The sequence below is a fragment of the Sphaeramia orbicularis genome, chromosome 18, assembly GCF_902148855.1.
Source record: "Sphaeramia orbicularis chromosome 18, fSphaOr1.1, whole genome shotgun sequence".
Taxonomy (NCBI): Eukaryota; Metazoa; Chordata; class Actinopteri; order Kurtiformes; family Apogonidae; genus Sphaeramia; species Sphaeramia orbicularis.
In genome coordinates this window covers 31,519,718-31,543,785 of record NC_043974.1, presented here as the reverse complement: position 1 = coordinate 31,543,785, position 24,068 = coordinate 31,519,718, and the positions used below count along the sequence as shown (strand labels likewise).

Sequence of the window (24,068 nt, the reverse complement as noted above, 5' to 3'; positions counted from 1 at the left end):
ACATCACTACTAAACAGTATGCAAGTCAGTTTTATACTTTTGCTTGCAGTATTTTTACACTGTGTACAGCCATTTTTACTGAAGTTACAGTAACTGAGTCCTGCCTCTGCTGCTATCAGCTTCTTTTCTTTGATGTTACACTGTATACAAGAAAAAAAGACAGATACAGACAAAGGCAAAACCAAAGCACTTTGTTTCACTGATTCATAAGGCATACATAAAAAGCTAGTCTTATCTTGACAGGGTATTTCCTGGCTACAACTCGCCTTTCCTCCCAAAAATTTCTTTACTGTCCCATTCTCTCTTCCTCATCCCTGAGGCTACAACTGAACGGCCGCCGAGTTGGGCAGAAAAGCGATAATTAATTAAATGGACAAGGTTGTAATGGACTGGAGCATGAGGAGGGGGAATAACGGAGGAAGTACTGTATGTCACGGACTGGTGAGAGCCAGGAAAAAGAGAGACGACAAAATATTACTACATTTGGCGCGGCGTGGTGTTCAAAAGCAGGTTCATGCATTATGTATACTGCTTCATTGCAGCACAGTCTTCAAAGCTCTAGCATACATGGAGAGAGACTATAAATGCATCATCTCAGTATTTTTTGGGGCGCGCTTAAGCAAATAGTTGGTGGAGCGGAGGTGGCGGCTCATTTTGTTAGAGCTGAGTGCAAGATTTCCTGATTTCCACATTATTGTCACTGAATTTATTCATGGATGTGTGTAATTGTGCTGTGATTTATTAGTTTCACTGAGTAAGCAGCGGAAGAGCAGCCATATGTTACTATCAGCGATTAAAAAGCCCATTTAAATGCCACACAAAGATATTTTCCTCAAGTAATTCCGATTGACGGCACCCAGGTAAAAGAGAATAAAAAAATCTAAGAACATCCTCTATCTTTGCAGCAAGAAAAAAACCAAGATCAAAAGTGTGCATATGCATATGTGAGATGCTTCTTTTTTTTTTTGAGCGTGAGTAGGTGGTCACTGGCCTAGTTTCTCTCGGGCAGATATGAGAAGACGATGAAAAGGCTTCATTGATCAAGATGTCACAGGAAAGCTTCAGATGTCTGGAAAAGGGTTCAACAATAATTCATCACTCCTTTTATCTGCATTTACACATTTGCTTGAAGACCAAAGGGTAAAATAAATTGCAATCACAATCTCTGGCTAAGAATAAAGTGGAGATGAGCGACACTGTGAGAAATGTATTCCTCAACACGAAACATGACGACTCAAGTCAATAAAGCGTTTTGAAAAGTGTCCAAGATTTATGATAGAAGAGCAATTTGGGCCTGCAGGAGGCGTAATTATTTCTATTCGTTGGCGAACAAAAGCGAAGGCAGAATGCAAATGTGTCATGTTTTGGGACTAGCTAAAGGCACTGTACGTGTCATGGGCATTGAGAAAAAGCTTACACAGACGTAAAGAAAGTCACATACATAAACAAGAGCTGAGTGACCTTGGCTGAATGCGGCCGCTTTGTCTGGCAGGAGAATGCGAAGGAGGCGAGACCTAATTTGAGATCGATTCGTGAAATAACACCTCCCTCTTGACTGGGTGTTCATCAAGGAGATCTAAGAGGCTCTTAGTCGGGGATGATGAAATGCTGGACAATTTTCCCCCTTACGTTTGTGCTATATGCCCATAAATCATCTTCAAATGGTTTTGAAGGTGGTATAGTATGCGAGCGGCTTATCTGACCCATATCGCTACCAGTGCTTATTCCCACTGCAGGGCTTCATTCATAACGCCGCGAATCACAATGAGAGCAGAGAGACACAATATATTGCTCAAACAGACTAGTTAGATCTTATTCAGAGGTTTTTTTTTTATGCGGGGTGGGGTGGTGGAATTGCATTTGCTATGGAAAGACAAGGCAGCTATCAATCAGTTGATGCGGGAAGTTGAATCAGATAACGTTGGTGTGACTGAAACTGAAGACAGAAAAAAAGACTTCACAGAACTCACAAACTGTATCCAACTATTCTAAATTAGGGCTCTGTGATAGGGTGAAATATGTCATGGGACAAGAGGAAAAACATCTGTCATTTCCTATTATTCTCCATCATTTGTTTTGTTGTGTCGCAAATCACTTTTTTTTTTTTTTTTGAGCGACTTGGACGGCGCTTTGTTTTCTTCCACACAGATGCAGGCAGGAAATTTGCATGAAGGCAACACAAACAAACACGGAGGAGACAGAACGTGACAGAGAGCGGGGTGATTCTGAAAAGGAGACAAAAAAAAGACGAGACGAAATGAGGAACTCGCACCTAAAAGAAGACGACTTCTGTCATACGGGAAGGAAAAGTCAGACACGGACTTGGAAACCACACTCAAATGCCACTAATCTTTTTTACCGCCAACAGTACAGTATTAGTATTATTATTATTATTATTATTATTATTATTATTGTTGTTAAAAAATCATATTCTGAAATCATATTCCAGTAATACTGATGATACTGACGTTATGTTGTTTGTGTTTTCTGTTTGTCGATATTTATGCATCCTAGATTTTTGGTCTCATAGGGAGGCTCAATCTAATCTAATAAACTGCAGCTTTTGTTAGAAATAAAATGCTTTTTCTTTTCTCAGACATCCTGTCACTTAAAGCCGCTGGCATGAACACAATGCATGCGGTCGACTACCTGGTCACGTTGCCACACCTGTAGGTTTATCCCAGAAAATCTATACGTGCCTGTGGTTATCTGTGAATGGCACGTGGTGGAGGTATTGACTCAGACTGTGCTTTGAGCATACAAGGCAGGGCTGGGATTGATGCAATCCGCAGGGAGCTGGACAGTCCTGAGGGGGGAAAAAATCTCCCATTGGTCTCAAGACAAAACTGGGGCACAGAGTCTGTTACTCTCCAACTCCACTTTCCTCCCCCATTGGAAAAAAAAAAACCAAAAAAACAACTGTGCTATGCCCAAAAGGAATCCAGATCCACCCTGCGTTCGGAGGCTGTGAACAGAACACAGCCTGTAGCTTTACCTTTGAGCGACGCTGTTTAACGAACGCTACCGCTGAGGAGTTGGAAAAAGACGACAAAAAGTGGAGGAATCAGCTGTCATGTATAGGATCCACTTCTGTGCTTAAATGGGGGAAACCAAGGCACTGTTACATCTACAATTGAGATTTTCTGAAAATCTCTGCTCTGAATGTTTTATATTCATCTTGAATCTGGGTGTTGTAACATTTGGCAAGTGGCACTGATTGATGTTGACCTGCCAGGTCTTTGACCAGTTTAAGGATTAAGAGATTTACCAAAGTATAGTTGTCTAGCTATCTATCTATTAGAGCTGCAACCGATTAATTGACTAGGTGCTTGAAGTCAATGCAAAAAGTTCTGATTCAATTAATCGACTCGAATTGATTGAAGGGAGATATTCTACTGAAGTTTTCCTGAATTGAAGCTTCTTTGTGCGTCACAATAAGTGTCTGTGTGAAACACAACAGTGGAACCAATGTTTAACAGCAGAGAAATGAAGGAAACAAAGCTTTGATTCAGGAGAATTGTGGTTGAATGATTTTTTTGGATCACTTTGAGTCGATTAATCGGTTGCAGCTCTATCTATCTATCTATCTATCTATCTATCTATCTATCTATCTATCTATCTATCTATCTATCTATCTATCTATCTATCTACCTACCTACCTACCTACCTACCTACCTACCTACCTACCTACCTACCTCCCTCCCTATTTACAGGGTGGGGAAGCAAAATTTACAATATTTTGAGGCATGGATTGAAGACAGTGTATGACCAATTAGTTTATTGAAAGTCATGAGAATTTATTTGCCACAAGAAAATGTACATAATAGAAAATGTTTTTATTCTATGTGTCCTCCTTCTTTCTCAATAACTGCCTTCACACGCTTCCTGAAACTTGCGCAAGTGTTCCTCAAATATTCGGGTGACCACTTCTCCCATTCTTCTTTAACAGTATCTTCCAGACTTTCTGGTAATAGTTTTGCTCATAGTCATTCTTTTCTTTACATTATAAACAGTCTTTATGGACACTCCAACTATTTTTGAAATCTCCTTTGGTGTGACGAGTGCGTTCAGCAAATCACACACTCTTTGACGTTTGCTTTCCTGATTACTCATATGGGCAAAAGTTTCTGAAAAGGTATGGATAATAGTGTTAGGTATGATTATGACATCAATATATGTTTGGTTTCAAAACAATTGACGTAGTGCCTACTGAGAAAAAACAACTAAATGTTCATTGTAAATTTTGCTTCCCCAACCTGTCCCTACCTACTTACCTACCAATCTATCTTTATCTACCTCCCTACCAACCTACCTATCTACTTACCTACCTACCATCTTCCCTCCCTCCCTCCTTACCAACCTACCTACCTACTTACCTATCTATCTATCTATCTATCTATCTATCTATCTATCTATCTATCTATCTATCTATCTATCTATCTATCTATCTATCTATCTATCTATCTATCTATCTATCTATCTATCTATCTACCTCCCTACCTATCTACTTACCCATGTACCTACCTACTTACCTACCTACCTACCTATCTATCAACCTCCCTCAATCCCTACTTACCTATCTACCTCCCTCCCTATCTACCTACTTACCTCCCTACCAACCTCCCTCCCTCCCTACCTTAAGACCTTTATCTCTGGAAAGTCTCAGCTCATCCTGAGACAAACCCCAGATGCCTTTGACAGTAGAGGTGTGCAGTAAATGAGTCCCTTTACATCAGCAGTGGGCAACATGTCATCTATTAAATCCCAACAATGAGGCCCTTTATGAGCGATATGTTCCACTAATAAATAAAGTAAATACAGAAAGTTTCTTTGAGGAGATGTACCCGCAAAAACAACAAAAAAAAAAACCACAGATAGATAATGGGTCCTGGTGATAATGAAATACAAATGAGGCCACCTCGTTAGAGACAAGAAACATCCCATGTGATCGGCAAACGGCGCCAGAGGAAACATCAAGTCAGAGGCAGGGACAGAGTGTGCAGAGAGGCAAAGTCTTTCAGACAATATTCCGCTCCAACTCAAGTGTCAGATCAGAGCTGCGGGAGGCGTTCTGATGGAGCATCAGATGTGTAGGCAGCTTGTTTGACACTGACGCGCTGTTGAGCCTGTTGATGAGGAATGACTGATCAGCGCCAGACTAAAAATATGAAGAGAAAAATCCAAAAGTGGTGGAATGTCTGCAATCACATGCATAACAAAAGCACATACAAATCAATGCATTTAGTTCAGAGAATGAATGAGAGTGCATGTTCCTAAGTATCTCCACATGTGAGGATGAGTCCAGGTCATGGTGGCCTCTTAAACTCAGTTCAATCTGTGTTGCCATGGTAATGCTATGCAACGCTTATAGCAATATCCACTTGCTATACATCCACGTAACCACAAGAGCATCAGCTAAAAGCTCAACAAAACCAGCTGTCGGAAAACAGAACAAAGTCAAAAAACAAACACTTAAATGGGCAATTATTGAAATCAAACTAACAGTCTCAGACCAGCTTATTTCAACGCAAAGCTAATGCTAAACAGATCCAGCAATACAAGTATATTTCTCTACGACTAAAACTCACTGAACAAGACAAAGAAGAGGGAAAATAAAGGTCACATTTGAAGCGATGATGATGAATGTTGTCTTACTTTTGCTGTTTTCTGATCATAGCTTGTTTTTTTAATTTTATTTCCTTTTTATCAGTACAATACAATTCCCTTAAATTGAGGAGCATGAAAAGAACAGAAAAACAAAACAAAAAAAAAAAAACAAGTGAAAAAACAAGTGAAAGAACAGCCTGTGTTGGTGTCGGAATATTTAAGGTCCCTTAATAGATACATTGTCTCTGATCTCCCATTTTCCCCTGTTTTTCATAAAGAGATTTTCTTTTAACTTCAGTTTATGTGTAAGATGTTCCATGACAAGTATATCATCTCTGATTGAAAGCCATTGTTTATAAGACAAAGCATCAGTCTTAAGCCAGTTCTTCCCGGCCACCAGGAGGATCTTGACAAGATATCTGTCGTCTTTATGCACCATTTCTTCCAAATGTCCGAGGTAAAGAACAAGACAAGAATTTGGGATTGCATATCCCAACACATCACAGACAGCTGAGTGAACCTTCCCCCACAAGGGTTGGATATTTGAGCATTTCCAAAACATGTGCGTGTGATCTGGATCCATGTGATTACAAAGTCTCCAGCATGGCTGTTGAGTATTTAGATCATCTTGGTTTTACGTGAATAAAGCTTCTGCTAGTGGCTAATCCATTGTTTTGTGTTAGGTTGAAATGATTCCCACTGGAAACAAATAGCCCAGAGTTTAACAAGGTAAGAAAATGAACAGGAGTGTCTTTTCCTAAGTGTTTCCACATGGGAGGAGGAGTTCAGGTCATGTTGGAGTAGATAAAGTCGCACTATACAGCCAGAGCAGGCATGTTTCTCTATTTTAGATGTAGTGCAAATTAAATTCTAATCAAAAGCAAAATGACTGACAGTCAACATCCTTGCGTCCCTCTCTTCCTCTCCATTTCTTATTTAGTTATTTTTTGGCATCTTTGTCTTTTGATTCCCTTGAGACGGGAGCAGCTTGCAGTTAAAATGAACGCTGAAAAATGGATGAGGAAAAGTTCTCCGAAGACCCAATTCTCACCAAGTGATTAAACATTAAAGAGAATAGGGAAAATAACTCCTGTGAAAAATCCTTGAGAGAATACAGGAAATGTGTTAAAGAGTTACACCAGGTGGGTACATACTCCGCCCATGTGCACGTGGAAGCCTTTGCTATGAAAACACAAAGCGTTATCCCTGATTCCAGTCAATTAGCCATCCGCTGCCATAGTTTCCGAATGTAATGTTAATGCAGAGATGGGAGCCTCACTGTCTCCGCCTGCTTCTCTGGTGTTAAAATGTGCATATATGTATGAGAGTGTTCTTATTTATAAACTCTTGAATATGTACGGTATGTGTGTGAGTCACATTAGGCTGGAGGCTTGGGCGGAGAATCAAAAACATCGATATATCTGATGCTGCTTTATAGAAGATATAAATGACCGTATTAGCATATTGCAGGTTTCTGTCTATGGGCACATTTTAACAGGAAGGAGCTGCAGTACAGACAAGAGGAAAAGTACACATCATTTATTACTACCCAGACTGTTTGATTATTTTTGTACTTTTGTGCAGAAGCTATTTTGATTTAAGAACAGATTTGAGCTTTTAAGTTGGAATCGACTGATCTTAGGCTGAGCAGCGCTTTTCTTTTCATAGTCAACACGCTGAAAACAAGCGAGCCAGGTGACGCATAAAATGCAATATATCACTCACGCGATAGGGGTAGCTCTGAGTAAGGTACAGTCAAACGGGTGGTGATATTCAGATTGAAATGGATACTGTGGAAGAGTGTATTCTGATGTGTGTGGCACCGGACATTTTGAGGGTAGGAATACCGTGGTAAGTCGCCCAGTTCACAGGAGAACAATCACATACGCAGCCATCGGTAAAGTTCCACCAGAAGCACGGTTGTTGTTTTCTCCACTGGACACAGCTTTCGATGAAAAGAATGGAGTCTGATGCTGAATTGACAACGTTTCTTCTACACAGATGAGTTTGATTATGAAGCTCATGCAAGTATACAGTAGAGCTGCAGCCGATTTATCGATTAGGTGCTTGAAGCGAATGCAAAAATTCACAATTTGATTAATCAACTCGAATTGATTGAAGGGAAATATTCTATTGCAGTTTTCCTGAACTGAAGCTTTGTGTGTCACAATAAGCGTCCGTGTGAAACACAACAGTGGAACCAATGTTTAACAGCAGAGAAATGAAGGAAACAAAGCTTTGATTCAGGAGAATTGTGGTTGAATGATTTTTTTGGATCACTTTGAGTCGATTAATCGTTTGCAGCTCTAGTATACAGTTATTTTGGCATATTATTATCTTTGCTAGGTTCCTGTTTGTTGATTCCCGGTAGATAAAAGAATGTACAAAACAGACAAAAAATGGACAAAATGAACTACAATTAAAAAGAGGTGAACAAATAATGAGCAAAATGAACAAAAGTGAATAGAATCATAAATAATGATAATAAAATGAACAGAACAAGCAACATGTTTAAAAATTGAGTTAAATAATTTTAAAAAGAACAAAGAAATGAAAACAAAATTTAAAAAAACAAAACAGTAAAGTAATGAACAAAAACTCAAATGAACAAAATAAATTAAGTAACTAAAAACTAAAATGGAATAAGAATAAGCCAAATTAAAAAAAAAAAAAAAAAAAAAGCCAAAAACATTTTAATTAACAAAAATGTATAAAATACTTAATATAAATAAAATAAACAAAACAATAAATAAAATAAGCAAAAATGAACCAAATCATTTCAAAAAGGACAAAAACTAAACAAAATTAACAAAAATGAACTACGTGTTATTATCTTTGCTAAATTGCTGTTTGTTGATCCACGGCTCAGACTAAACTGTGACAGTTCTGACCTTGTTTGTTCGATTTCAAACAGATCTTCAGTTCAGCTACTGACAACACAAACCGTGCAGAAAACAGAGGTGATTTGTAGTTTTACTGTGGTTGTTTTCTGTCTAAAAAATAGAGCTAAGCTAACAGAGCTACAATGTAAACTATCAGCTGATGTGACACGTGAACATTATGAGACACTGTTTTTTTGAACAACGGTTAAAATAAGTGTTTTACTTTGAAGAACAAAACTTGCTGAGTCCATAATACAGATATGTGTAAACGATGAGTTTTATACCATACTAATCATGTCTGCGGAGACGTAGCGTTAGTTTGTCAGTGGTTTTGTTGTAGTTCATGTCTTAAATCTGCTCTTGATAGTTGGATTCAGTTTGAATATTAACATTACTTATATCCCCCAGAGATATTTACTGTAACATACACTTTGCAGTATGCTGTATTTTTTTGGGTGTTTCAAAACACATATTGATACTTAGGTGTTTTCCCATCATTTTTACAAACATCGCCAACAAGATAGGTTTTCAATAACAAATATGTAATTCCACAATTTTTTGGACTGTTGTTGTCATATAATTGTACAAAACCTTGGAGCAGATGTTAAATAAACAGCACCCAGAAAAAGTTGATTTTACTTTTTGGCTCAGGTAGTGCCCAAAATGTCTTTGGTGCTGCACCTAAGGGGAGGAAAAATCCTGCATTTACATCTCCACTTCTCTTGATATGAGTTTTTTGGCCATCTCACCCAGCCCTACCTTAGGCCAGTACGATATGAGGAAAATATGTTTGATGTTCTATAAATTGGTTGGGTTCCGAGCTCTGTATTTTCAAGGGCACAGATCGAACTCCATCAGCCTGGATGAGACTAATAGAGAATGAGAGAGTGTAATGTGACTATGTAACCCACCAACCTGGTTGATCCACATCGACAGGCTGGAGGTTGTACAGACGGGGAGGATGAGGAGGAGTGTATGAAGACAGATTTTCCATTTGCTGAGTAAATTTAAGAAGGATCCTGCTACAACTAGTGGGTAAATGTTTGTACCAAAGTAGTCGTATCATAGAAAACTGCACTGAGAGTCTCTGCTGTGTCCAAACTGTTCGACACACAAAAACATGTACACTGACAATCATTAAAAACTTTGAAGTGCCAGATTTGATATATTTGGGTAAATGAGGAGGATGGGTTCATACAATCTGTTTTGTTTGATCACTTGTTGTGTGACTGCTTGAGAAATTGAGGAGTTGTCTGTTGGTCATGTTTCATTGCACATCTGGAGGCCTCTTTGGAAAAGTGGACCAAATGCATTTTGAGCACTAAACAGTATGAACCTGTACAGTTTGAGGAGTGGCTTGGAAAAGGCCTATGGGCTACACACCACCTGAGGCGGACCCTTCAGCACTGAGCTGCTGTGCTGTTCTCAGGGTGAATGTCTTGCGATGGCCTGCCTATTCTCCAGACATGAACCCCTTGGAGCAACTGTGGGATCAACTTGGCAGGCAGGTTGGTGATTGGGTCCCCCAGCTTCAGAATAGGCAACAATTGGTCCAGGTACTGCAGGAGGAGTGGATCCGGATACTACTGGATACTGACTAGTTCGGAGTATACGCCAGCGGATAATAGCCTGCATTAACTCTAACAGAGGCCACACTCAATACAGACTGGTGTTAAACATTGTTTCGTCAGTTCATACTTTTTTAAAATGTTTTTTCATTGTTGATATGTCAGTGTAATTGTCTGTTTCACAAAACTTAAATTTTAGATAACAAAATAAAAATAACTCCACCAAATGTTGCCTCAAGGTTTTTAATGACTACGACTGTCAGTGTACTTCAGGTGCACTCTGTGAATTCAGAGTGCATGTGAACCCCCCCCCCCCACATTTCTTTAAATATACTTACCAACATGTCACCTCTCTGTTGTTTCTCACTACAGCATTTTCAGCAATTCTGAGATATAAACAATACAACAATCTCCTGTTCATCCTGTAAATTAACCTTTTACTGTTTTTATGCTGTAATTCATCTGTGTATACTTGCTGTATGCTTTTGTGTTTGAGCCACACTGAAGATGATTTGCTCTCATGACAAATACTACAATATTCTGATTTCTGAAACAGTGTTGAAATGAGATGTTTGAACTATTTGTATAAAACTCAAATGAGAGTAAACAACTTTCTGCACACTGCGTGAGTTCAAACATCGAACAATACCTTAGTGATGATGATGACGATGATGATGATGATCTGACTTGTACACACTGTATAATCGCTGCAAAGTACCATCTCTTGCAGATCTAGTTTTGCTAAATCTGCCAGCGATAAGATTCCATCCATGATGTATAGTGCATTAAATTTTGGGACATCTATATACTTCATAGATATGTTTAAGGGTATGTAATTGAGGCATTATCAGGTCTAATGTTAGCTGATTATGGATACATTTAAAACTGCAATCTATCCGTCTAATCTATATATATTATTTATTCATATATTGTTGTTATAACTATTATCACTTTATTTTAATTGTAATTATTTCTGTTATTATAAATTCATATACATATATATACATATATATATATATATATATATATATATATATATATATATAGATAGATAGATAGATAGATAGATAGATAGATAGATATACACGTGTGTATGTATGCATATATGCGTATATATTATAATATTATACAGTAACATAATGACTTATTTATTATTGTTATTTATTATTATTACTATGGTATTTATCACTACTTGGACTTCTCATGTGCAATTGCTTGTTTTTCACTGCTGTTTTTATAGTTATTACTTTTTTCTTTTCCCTTTTGTCCATAATATTTCTTATTTGTGGACATTTTTGGTGTTGTACTACTACTGGAACCTTAATTTCCTGAGGCCTCTACCCAAGGGATCAATACATTCCTATCGAATCAAATCGAATCAAATCTACTAAAATTCCAACAGATAACCTTCCACAGACTGCATGTCTTAGACGAATAAAACCCCATAATCTTCTTGGATGCCTCTGTATATTTATACTGTTATTCCTGTGTTGAATAAATAAACTAACCTCACAGTCACCAACATATTGACATCAATTGAAATATTTTAATGACTAATCTCGTGGGTCAAACAGTGTGAATGTGAGTCCTATGCATGAAAGGCTTAAACGAATAGGTCAATAAATAAAAGGTAAGTGTGAACGCATGGTATACATGAATGACATTACCTTCTGCAATGTGTTTATGGAATGAAAAACCTTTAACTCACATCATCATCCAGGAGTTCCATGACGAAGGTGGCCACGCTGCCGTTGATACCGATGAAGAGGTTGATGCAGGTCAATACCACGTAGGCGGTGCTGGGAACGCTGAAGAAGAAGGAGGCGGGGTACATGGTAGGGGTGATGGACCACCTACACAAAACACATGATTGTAAGTGAAGACATGAAACAAGAAATGACCATGACAGTTAACCTTGAGTGGCGTAAACTCACTGACCTTAACTCAAGGGTTAATGTGAAATGGGTTTCAGAAGTCGAATGTTGCTTGCTCTTCTAATTCACGAGTGCGAACTACAGCGTGAGTTGAGCTGCCATGACTCCAACACATTCTTCTGATAATTTGTGAGTCCAGTAAGTGACCCATAAAAGCCCTGCTGCACAATAAATGCCACCAGCACTTGGCATTTAGATCAGTATTAGAGGTTTTTTAAGTGAGGTTCTGCTCCAAGTAATCATTAGAGCAAATTAGAATAAAATTATGGTTGTCAAGAAAACTGAATGCATTTAAAGTGTCTTTAAAATGTTGTTTTATCAACATTTGTGAATGTGGCCTGGACTTAAAACGGCGTATCTACTTGGAAATGTTTACTTAAAGTTCATAATGTTTGTACTTACTTCAATGTGAGTCAACTCATTTTGCAATTATTTTTCTTTTATCTATTTAATTTATTACACAGTTAAAAATAGCTGAAGTAATTAATGTTACTGTTTAAATGTGACATGTTATTAAGAACATCACTTCATTTCATCAGACAATAATAGACATATGAAACAAGTACATTATTTGATTAGAATCAGGTAATTATGTGCCACAATTGTGTAAAGTTGAAGGATTAGTTTGGTTATTTACTTACCCGTACAAAACAAGAAGCAGAATTAAAGCTGGCAGGTTGGGTGGAGAAACGTAGGATTTTTGTTGGAAGCAGAGGAAGATCACGATCACAATCACACATGGGACGACATAGTTACACTGTCAAGAAAACAAACAAACAAAAAAAACACAAAATGTAATACATACATGGATTTCCAGCTCAGAAGTAAAGCAAGTTCACAGTTCCTTTATCAGTTAATGTATTCTTTAATGCAGTGTTTTTCAACCTTGGGTTCGGGACCCCACATAGGGTCGCCTGAAATTTCTAGTAACTGATAAAAAAACAAACAAACAAAATGAACAAACAAAAAAAAACCTATTAATAAAAAATATATGGTGAGTTGAGAGAGTCAATCCCAATACATAAAAGACATGACAAACTGTGAGGCTGAAACTGAAGCACTGTGGTACTGTTTATCTGTCAAATGTTCATTGTGGTCAGTTTCAGACGCTGCAGCTCTTTCATAATTCATAGTTTGAGTTCTTGTTTGTTCAGTATTAATCGTCAGCCTTGTAAATCCAAGCTGGAATGACAGTACATATCCTGACCAAGGAAAATAAAATTCTCACTTAGTGCAGTAATCTACACCTGGCTTTTCTACCTCCGTCCATAATAATATACATTATACAGACTAAATGTCGTCTAAAATTAACATTTATTTGCCACATAGTATAGCAAACTTACATGATCAAAAACAAATTAATTTAAGGAAAAAAAAAAAAAAGTCTTCGTTTTGAATGTCTGGGGTCGCCAGAAATGGGGTCACGAGCCAAAAAGGTTGGGAACCACTGCTTTAATGTATAAAGCTGAATATATTGCAATAATCAGCCTCTTTTTTTTAAACTAATAAATGTAACGTAACCTGGAACTTTGATACAACATTCTGATAGAAAAACTTCCCCTCGACCCCAAACCTTCCCTGAAAAAACTTCCTACTAGGGGGGTACGAGTTTTCAGAGTCCCAGAATTCTTGGGGGTGGGGCTATTGGAATGACAAAGGCTGATTGGTCAAACACTCTTCTAGCGTTCCATACTTCTGTTAATTCACAATACAGGAAACGTGTTCATTCAGTTTCTACAAGCTTCTACAAGCATTTGTGCTTTGATCATTTGGAAATTGGAGCAAAAGAAGAGAAGCTACGAGAAGTGGATAGAAGACGACGCTCATTTGTCAGTGACTGGAAACAACTGAGCTTGGTTTGAATACATTTCCAGACACTTTGAGGTCCCGTGGAAACTCAAACCACACAGATTACCAGGAATTATTTTACCCAGGTAAATCAACACCTGTTAACCATTTGTCGGGCAAATAACTATTTTTGGTAATTTACACACACATTACAAGACAGTGACAGCAACAGTTACAGGTCCAATGTGGTCTACAGGGTCTGTAAGGACCACCTCTGCATAAACAGTGAGTGTACCTGCTTTGTTAGGTACCATGAAGTAATGGTACTAATGTAAGGAATGATGTTCAAAGGGATAATGTGGATGTGGACAGGTGTCTGGATCAGCACTGATGTTGGTCTGACGTTCTAAAATACATGTTCCTTTCACCTTACATGTGTTTTTCTTGAAATTTTTTATTTATACTTCTTGTTTTTTTTTTTGTTTTTTTTTTTTTTTGCCACTTATCGGTAAGGAACAATATAGAGTAACTTCATTAACCTTGATTTTCTACATAACGATAAAAAATTGGAAACATTTCACAAAAGTAATAAAGTCTCGTTACGTCCTCTGCCAACACACCAAGGTTGAAATGTTGAATTTCAGAGTATTTCTATGAGTGTCCTACAAAGGATTAATAAAGGCTTCTGGGAATGTGGATGGAAACGGTGATATGGAATGTCGAGTCCCAATTACTTAAGTACTTTTAATTCTTTCCTCTGCCTTTTCTGCTACTGTGTTTGCGCCATCATCAAGACAAAGTCCTTGTACCGTACCTTGCAATAAAATCTCTTCTGATTCTGATTATGTAGTGCATTAGTGACATTTACTGTGTCGTGAAAAACGTCGCACCTAAAAAAAAATCAGCACTTTAGAAAAACGAAACAATGACATGTTTATTTACAGCTCCAAGAAAATACTAAAAATGCTAATATTACAGTATCTTTCACCCTGGATTCTTTGGGATGTGCTTATTGTTGATAGATGCTGCATGTTAATGCCGAAGCTCCGGGCTACCATCATTAGATTGGTTTCTCAGGTGTATTTGTCTTCCACACACAAACAGCATTCATGCACCATAATGATGAGCACCCTGATGCCATTTCTTTACTAAAGGTACTTGATAAAATGTTTACCTCCATTATGCCTCGGGGAAACTGCTGCTAAGCCTGTTGAGTGGAACCAGCGGGGGTACTCGCTGTCGATAATTCTGCCTCAGCAAATAACTGTTGCTCAGGTGAAGCACTGCCCGCACGGCAACGGTGTCAAAAAGCTACTTTATCAATTAGAGCGGTGGGTTTTTCTTCAATATAGCCTTAGGTGAAGAAAGTCCTCACTTAGGAATGATCAAAGCAGGATAAAATCAGATGTGCTTCACTGTAAACTTGGGAGAATGTAGGAAAAAAAGCTGGGATTTTCACGATTTTATTGCATATATTCACACTCTTATGCTGAAGATCTGAACCTTTAGACTAGTATAGATCAGCGGCATTAAATATAATTTAGTTCAAGCGTCACATACAGCTCAATATCATTTCAAGTAGTTGGACCAGTAAAATAATAACAATAACCTATAAATGGTGTCAAGTCCAAACATTTCTCTGTGTTTTAGAGTGGAAAAAAAGTAAAACTGCATTCTGAAAATGTTTACATCTACCAACTATCCTTTAGAAAAATGGGAATAACATGAAAAACCTGAAATTTCCTAGGACAAATAAGTGCAATTAAAAAAAAAAAAATGTTTCAGCTTAGCATTTACCCATGTTCATTACAACTTACAGATCACCGTGGATCTACAAATATGCAAATCATTTAATAACAGGCAGAATATTGTAGAAGTGGCACTTACTTCTCTTATGACTGCAGATTTTTCATATTGGTTGAGGTTAATCACATTATTTGTGAAAGGATAGTTTGTAAATATAAATATTTTACTGTAATTTAGAGTTGTCATACTTTATATAGTTATTATTATAGTATTTTACTGGTTACAACCCACCTGATATTGAATTGTAATGTAATGGTACTTTTTTACACTAAAACAAAATGAAAAATTTGGAGTGGTCATTATTTATAGGTTATTATTATAGTATTTTACTGGTCTGACCCGCTTTAGAATAGGTCAAATTGGTCTGTATGTGACCCCTGAACTAAAATGATTTCAACATCTTTGATTGTTAATATTTCAGTGTAATTCCTACATTTCACAAATTTCCCCCATGGGCCGGATTGGACCCTTTGGTGGCCCAGTTTCGGTTCATGGTCTGTATGTTTGAAATCCGTGAAATAGAAGATTAAACATTTCAATAACCCCAGAGCAATGTCCCTTTAAAGAACCAGGACACTTCTGGAATTTGCCATTTCTACTTGTTGTCAGTTGGAGGTGAACCTGTGGCTCTATTTTACAGATTCCCTTCAGACCCAGTACCCTTTTTGGTGTCGTCATGGGAAAATCTATTAAAATCAGTCACGACATTACAAAAACATTAACAGACTTCTGAAAGCGTGGTCTCTCTTTGGGGGGATATTTCCAAACATTTGAAGGCACGACGTTCATTTGTACAAACAATAGTACACAAATAGAGCAGGACCATCATGTAAGCATCAAATAATTGAGGAAGGCGCCGTGTACCGGCGCCGTGTACCGACCCCCTGAGAGGAACAGGCTTTGGTGTGATGTACAAAAGCCTCCCATGACGACGGTGTTGGAAAAGAGAAAAATGTTTGAGGTAAAGTGGTGTTTGTCCAAGGGGAAGGTGTCTCTACTCAAAAACTGCCCAAAAAAAAAAAAGACTAAAGTTTGTAAATGAGCACTTTCACATAATGGAATGTCTTCAATGTATGAAGGATGAAGGAAGAGTCTTGGGATCCAGAGAATAACACCTGAACCATGAAACACAGGGTGGAGCATCACAATGGGGAAGTCCTGTGGTCTTGATGAAGCTTAACCTCCCAGTAGAAGTGGGTGATACTTTGACTGGAGGAGAACTCAACTACCGTAATTTTCGGTCTATAAGCTGCTACTTTTTTCCACACACTGTGAACCTGTGGCTCTAAAATGATGCGGCTAATTTATGCTTCCTGGGCTAACGATCAATCCGGCTGACGAAGAAGGAAATAGAGCTGCTGCACGTAACAAGGTTATAATAGTTTTGGATTTTTCATTATAGTTTAGTTGTATTTAGTTTTGACTTTTTTTTCTCTCTAATTCAGTTAGTTTTAATTAGTTTTTAGAGCAGGTTTGCTAGTTTTTATTGGTTTTCGTTATTTTTTAAATGCTTAGTTTTTTTTTTTTTAAATATCTTTTCTCTTCTTCACTGTCAAATTCAAGTAAATCCCAGACAGGACTCTGCTTTCTCCCACCTTTAGTCTCCATGTTTCCAGGTAGAGTGGGGACGAAAAGCTGACTCTAAACCACAAGTGACGAGAAGTGACGGACCGTTAAATATCACATGGTGCCACCAGCTAAAATTGCTTGAGGGAAATAAATTAATTTTGTATCAATCCGACATTGATGAAGACAAAAACTAAGGGAATTTTCATCCATAATTTTTAAACGTTTTAGTTTTGTGAGCACACAATACAGTTTCAGTTAGTTATTGTTTTTTCTTTTAATTATAATTTTTATTTATTTCAGTTAATGAAAATATTTTTACAATTCTAGTTTTTGTCATTTCGTTAGTTTTCGTTAACGATAATAACCTTGGGAAGTAAGCTTTGCATCAGTGAAGCGATGGTGAGACGTTGGAGATGGCGTGAGCGCGGCTTATAGTCCGGAAAGTACGGTAATTAAATCAAAGTCCATATATGACTTCCTATCAGTGCTCAATAGTAACTATACTGATATATCTAACCAGTTCAGTGCTATAACCTGTCAAAATATGGTCCATTATAAGTAAAGGCAAATCTTTAACATTTCAAAAATTCCTCGAAAATCAACATTTCTCAGAACTGTGGAAGAACTTTGGAGACATTGTCCCAAGGAAGCGACATAAGAAAAATCTTAAATGACAGATAGTTGAAATTGGTGACCTTGAGTTTGACCCTTCAATATCATTAGTCATGGACCCAAATGAAAGGCCATATATGACTTCCTATCAGTGCTCAGCAGTAATTATATTGATATCTCTGACCATTTCCATGTTATACACCAACAAAATATGGACCATTATAAGTAAAGGCAGATTTTCAATATTAAAAAAAAAAAAAAAAAAAAAAAAAATCAAAAATCTAAATTTCACAAAACTGTAAGCAAACTTTGCAGACAGTGTACTAAGGAAGCTATATATAAAATTTGAAATGAATCCAACCAGTAGTTTCATCAGTGAAGATGTTGAAATTGCTAATAAAGATGACGGCGCAGATGTATGGTTATCTATATAAGTATGCACATTTTCATCAGTCCTTTTGTGTTTTCATTTTTGATATTTGAAATGCACTATGTGTTATTTTGTTCATCTGTTCATTTATGTTTATTAAAAAAAAGGGTGTCATTTCTGTTTTATATAATGCTTTGGTTTATAAGTTTGAATGATACTATGTGAAAATATACTGTATGTGGAGAAAAAAAAAAAAAAAAGGAAAGAAAAGATGACGCCGAAGATGACACCAGACACAGCTCATGGTCGGTGAGCAAGTAAAACTGATGACATCATTAAATCAGTATTAAATTCAAAGCTGTCTACACTAATGCAGATAGTTGTTAAACCAAATAATTTTAAACTAAATTTGGAAAAAAAAAAAAAAAATTCCTTCCCCCCTTCCCACAATAGCACAAATACGTCCACATGAGACGAAAACCCCTTGGACAAACCACTGTTTCTGACTGACTTCAAAAAATATTACACTGGACAGAGCAGATGCTTTTCTTATCAACTTCAGCTAAAACTTCAAAGTGCTGGTTTGGCCACTGACCACTATCTACTACAAGTAATACACTGATTTCAACAACTCCAAGCTATTCCTCTGCAATTCCAAGGGTTGACCAAAGAAAAAAAAGAATCTATCCAGTGTTGTAGACAGATGGATGCACTTTGCACAAACCAACAGTGGACAAGTGAGGTTTGGGATTAAAGGACATGGATGAGAGGCTGAAGCGTAGAGAACAATATCTGTATTAGTGTGGACAGGACTTGAGAGGTGGGTTTCAGTCCTCCTTCAGTTCTTCTCTACGATGTCTGTAAATGAAACCAAAATACCCTAAAGAAATTGATAAAAAACAAAAATGCCCAAAATGGGCTCTGTGTAGTTTGTGGAAGGAGAAGGTGTATGTAAACATTTCACTGTCTGAGAATGTGATGAAATAAAAAATAAAGGATCTTAAAATTGTACATTTTTCATGAAGTTTGCCCAAGGCTATGTTCACACTGGAGGTAAAAGTGGCCCTAATCTGACTTTTTTTGCCCATATGCGACCCACATTTGGTTCTGAACAGCACAAATCTGATTTTTTTCACCTCAGTCCCAGGCCACTTTCATATGCAGTCCAAAATCAGAATCATATTGATGGGCTGATTTGCAATGTGACTTCAGCCTGAACGGTCCTATTACATTACTTCCATCAATGAAATGCAACAGACGTCGCAATTCTGTGCTGGAGGAGGCGGGACCCGGTGAGAGCCACTTGACTTCTATGATGCATGTGTGATGTCTTCTTCTACACATGTGGGTCATTTCAGGACATGAGTCTGGTGGCATCACATTTAAATTATGTCAACAACCATGCAAAAAAAAAGCATTAAAACCTTCAGTGTGAACATAGTGTAAGTCAAGGGTATCAAACATGCAGTCCGCAGACTAAAACTGGCCCACCCATCCCATAGGAATTTGTGAATTGTAAAGATTTACACAGATGGGTATCACTGAGTCTTTTCAAGATGTTTTTATAAATTTAAATCCTATATTTTTCAGTTTCAAATGCCTGTTAGTAAATGCTTTGTGTATTTGTAGATCCACTGTGATCTGTAGGTTGTAATGAACATGTGTGAATGATAAACTGAGGCCAAATATTCTTAAAATTGCACTTAATTTTCTAAGGACATTTCAGGTTGTTCATGTTATTCATATTTGTTACAGGGTTCCTACAGGTTTCTACAAGTTAAATTTAAGACTTTTTAAGACTACTTAGAACAGAATTTAATGCCCATTTCACAGCCATACTGGCAAGAATTTGTGACTTGTAGAATTTAGGAAAATATATTTATTTACCTCAATGCCTTGATTCCCATCATTCCGAGCTGAATTGATTTCTTGTACAAGGTGCAGCAAACTTCAAAAACGTTCCCCTTCCATTGTGTCAACCAGGTGGAGAATGATCTTTTCTCCGACCAGGCATTATTATTATAATAATAATGATTATTAATATTATTAATTATTATATAATTATTATATTACTAAAAACAAGTTTTAAAAAATAATACATGATATTTTTGCTTGAATTAAGGAAAAAAATCTGCTCATGAAACAAGTGAAAATTATCTTGGTAAGATTTCTTAAAATAAGATTTTCAAGATCTGTTGTCTAAACATAACTTCTTATATCTCACTAAAAAGTTACTCTTTAGGTGATTATGTCTTATTTTAAGTGTGATGAGATATTTTGACTAGAAATGAGAAAAATACACTTGGTAAAATTCAGATTTTTTTCCAGTGTACTTTCTTTGCAGCTTGGACATTTCCCAGACACATTTAAACACAATAAAGCCAACAAGTTTATGGCAACATAACTGAAGACCTACCATATCAGATTTAATATTTTTGAAAGACTTTTTTAAGGTATTAAATGCAGATTTGTAAATTCAAGACTTTTAAGGCTTTTTAAGATCCCGTGGGAACCCTGGATTAATGATATTTTGCATATGTAAACAATTCTATACTGTAATTTTACTTTTTTTGCACTAAAAGAAAGAGACAAATTTGGAGTTGGCGTTATTTAACCCTTTGATGCACAAATTATGAGAACCTTAGTCAAGATTGTTTTTCCTGAGTGTTTTTATTCCTATTTATGCATGAAAAAACAATGTGATTGAATTTTTTTAAATGAACCTATTTTTTATGATGTTACAAAAATGTCCAAGACGTATTTAATTTCTGAAGCAAAGAAACATATATTAAAACGCAATATCATAAAGTGATATACTGTGTGAAAACTACGAGATAAAAACATTTTTAATGCAGCTAATCAGATGTTTACTCACATTTTATCATACTCTAATACTAGTTATTACTCACTTGATGGAGCAGTACATATTGAATTTATTTTGTTATTACTAGTGTACACGGCAATTGCTATTTTGTCTTGATCACCTTTATTTATTATTGCATTTGCTTGGATATTAGTTCCTTGTACACAAAAAAATGCTTAATTTTTACAATTGCACAAAACAAATAAATGAATGAATGAATAATATGCAAAAAAAAAAAAACAAAAAAAAAACTTTTTGTTGAAGACAACTGTTAATTAAAGTCAAATAACATCTAGCAACTGATTTACACTCAAACATGTTAGTGCAGATCAGGTTTTTTAAGAAAAGCAAAGTTACAGTAATGGTAAGAGTTGCAGTGTTTGGGATAACGCATACGTGTCCACTGTGTTGGCTTATATTGAACTAAAACAACAAAACTCATGAATACATAAGAGAAAAGCTGGAGAGTAGCTGTCCACTATAGTGACCACTATGCATGAAAGGGTTAAAGGTTATTATGATAATTTTCTACTGGTCTGGCCCACTGGAGATCAAACTGGGCTGAATGTGGAACCTGAACTAAAATAAGTCTGACATCCACGGTGTAAGTGAACCAACAGAGGTAGTATAAAGAAAATGAAATGTGTAGAATAGTGAAAGTCTGAGTGTGATCACATGAAGCCAAGGTGTGTGTTAACCTTTGATCTGGGCTGTATATACTTACCATGTCCCAGGCAAAATTGGCCAGCCAGTAGACAGTTGGGTTTACCCCGCTGACAAACTGCAGATGCTTGGCTTTATTCACCCGCTCCTGGATGAGGAAGAGGACAAAGCTGGCAGGGATGAAGGACATGGCAAAGATAACGCAGATGGACACCACTACGTCGGTGGAGGTCGTGGCCCTGAGATTGGAAAGAAAACCACAACAGGCAGGAGGTTGACAAGCTGGAGGTTGGTGAGCTATTAGCGTGTACCAAACACCAAAATGGAGGCAGATCCATTTCTGCCCAAAGGACATGTGTAAATGTTTTATCACAGTGAAAAGTCATTCCATTTCATACTATGTGTTCAGTTTATAACACTGTAACGTGATTCCTTCAAGTCCTCGGGCGACCGCGAGGTGTGTTGGATAAAACTGTCCGGCTGAAATGCAATATGAGATATCTTTATGGAATGAAGAAGTTTAGCTCCAATGGAATCTAAATGAAATGGTCTCATGCCATCAATGAAACTGATTAAAGTTCTAGTATGGAATTCATTGCATTTGAATACTGGCACACTTGATTTTCCATCTCAGTGGGCCCCGTTCATTTCAGCTGCACATCCCACGGTATTCACATTTACATTCACAGGTCCAGATGTGTTAATAATCCTCAAACTGTCGACTGAGGAAGAATCCAGGACAGAGGAGGCCGCTATACTAGGTGTTTTCACATCGCAACGTGTAAAGGCATACTCCTATTCTTATTCCATAAAAGAGACAACATCACTAATATGTTGTTTACGCAGCTGATGGAAATGCTATTCCACTAATGTACCTGTTTACATGCAGCCCTGCGTAGAGTATTATAAACCGAATTTTCAGCATTTTCCTGGTCAAATGCCATCGACCACGTTGGCCTTGGTTGGAGCGAAGCCTTTTACTGCACGTCTTCCCCTCTCTCTTCTCCCTGACCTCCCTGTCTCATTCAGCAAGACCCGACATGAATAAATCATGAAAATGCCAAAAAATAGCTTATGTTTTTTTTTAGGTTTTCCGCTGGCGGTGGACATTTGACTGTGCAAAACTCTGCCACGCGGTGACACTTCGTCTTGAAAAGGATGGCACCGCAATATTTGTGCATATCCAAACCTTGTCGATGTCCCCGTCCATAGAGTTTAAAGGTAGATATGGAATGTTTCCTTTCTTTCTTTTCTTTTTGGCAGCCATCTCTACCTGAGAGGATCCATGTCTATACTTCCATAAAAAGGGCTCTTTGCAAATGTGATAAAAATTAAAAAGCATGTGTCAAAACAATGCGTATATCTCTCATACTTTAATGAAAAAAATTATGTTAAAACAGAATATGCATATGTTATGTATGTTTACACTAGAATGAGATAAAACCACAATAAACTGAAGTAGGAAAAAAAAGAAAATATTTGTTAAAAATCAACCGAGCAAGTAGCTGATAACCTGTAAATAATGACAACTCCAAATTCCAAACTGCAAAACTGTAACAATATCATGCCTCTTACTAAATGTTTTGTACCTTTGTAGATCCACTGTCATCTGTAATGCACATATGATAAGTTGAAGTAAAATACTGTTAAAACTGCATGTATTTTTCTTAAGAAATTTCAAGTTTTTTTGTTTTGTTTTTTTTTAGCTTTGCAGAAGGGATGTTTATAAATGTAGACATTTTAACAGTCTCATAATTTAATTCTACTTTTTTGCACCAAAACAAAGAGAACAAGAAAAGCACTTGGAGAGCGCAGACTTCCGCCAAGACAGATGTGTGCCCCCCACCCCCGATCACCACCAAAATTTAATCATTTCTTCCTTGTGCCAGTAGCAACATTTCATGAAAATCCGTCCATAACTTTTTGAGTTATCCTGCTAACAAACAAACACACAAAGCAAAGCGATCACAAAACCTCCTGGTGGAGGTAAAAATTTGGAATTGTCAATATTTATTGGCTATTTTTCTATTACTTTACTGGTCTGGCCCACTTGATGTCATATTGGGCTGCATGTGGCCCTTGAACTGGACTGTATTACTTTTTACAAATTGCACATTTTCTCAAAAAAGTGCATTTTTCCAGTTCTTCAGTCACTGAAATGTGCAAAACATCCAAAAATCCCACAAAAATAGAGTTATGTTTTTACACTGAAATCTGTAGTAACTGCGGAGGTTATCAGTGATCTTAATCCAGTACAAATCTGCCATAATTTGTAAACTAAAAATTGCACTGCAATCAACCAGCCCTATTTCACCAAACTCAGAAGTCCATTGATAGTATTAGTTCTGAGAATTAACATATTTGGATCTACACAGGCTACAACACTGACAATAAAAGAAAGTTTTA

General features: G+C 37.0%; 1 protein-coding gene across 1 annotated transcript in view; it reads right to left on the bottom strand.

The window, feature by feature from the left end:
• Nucleotides 1-24,068, bottom strand: part of LOC115438332 (phospholipid-transporting ATPase ABCA1) — a 419,337-nt gene that overhangs the window by 87,192 nt on the left and 308,077 nt on the right. Inside the window, exons 37-39 of the mRNA XM_030161907.1 lie at nucleotides 21,724-21,901; nucleotides 12,633-12,748; nucleotides 11,766-11,910 (exon numbers count right to left, since the gene is read on the bottom strand). Of these exons, the coding sequence (XP_030017767.1) occupies nucleotides 11,766-11,910; nucleotides 12,633-12,748; nucleotides 21,724-21,901 (439 nt within the window). The remainder of the gene's footprint in view (nucleotides 1-11,765; nucleotides 11,911-12,632; nucleotides 12,749-21,723; nucleotides 21,902-24,068) is intronic.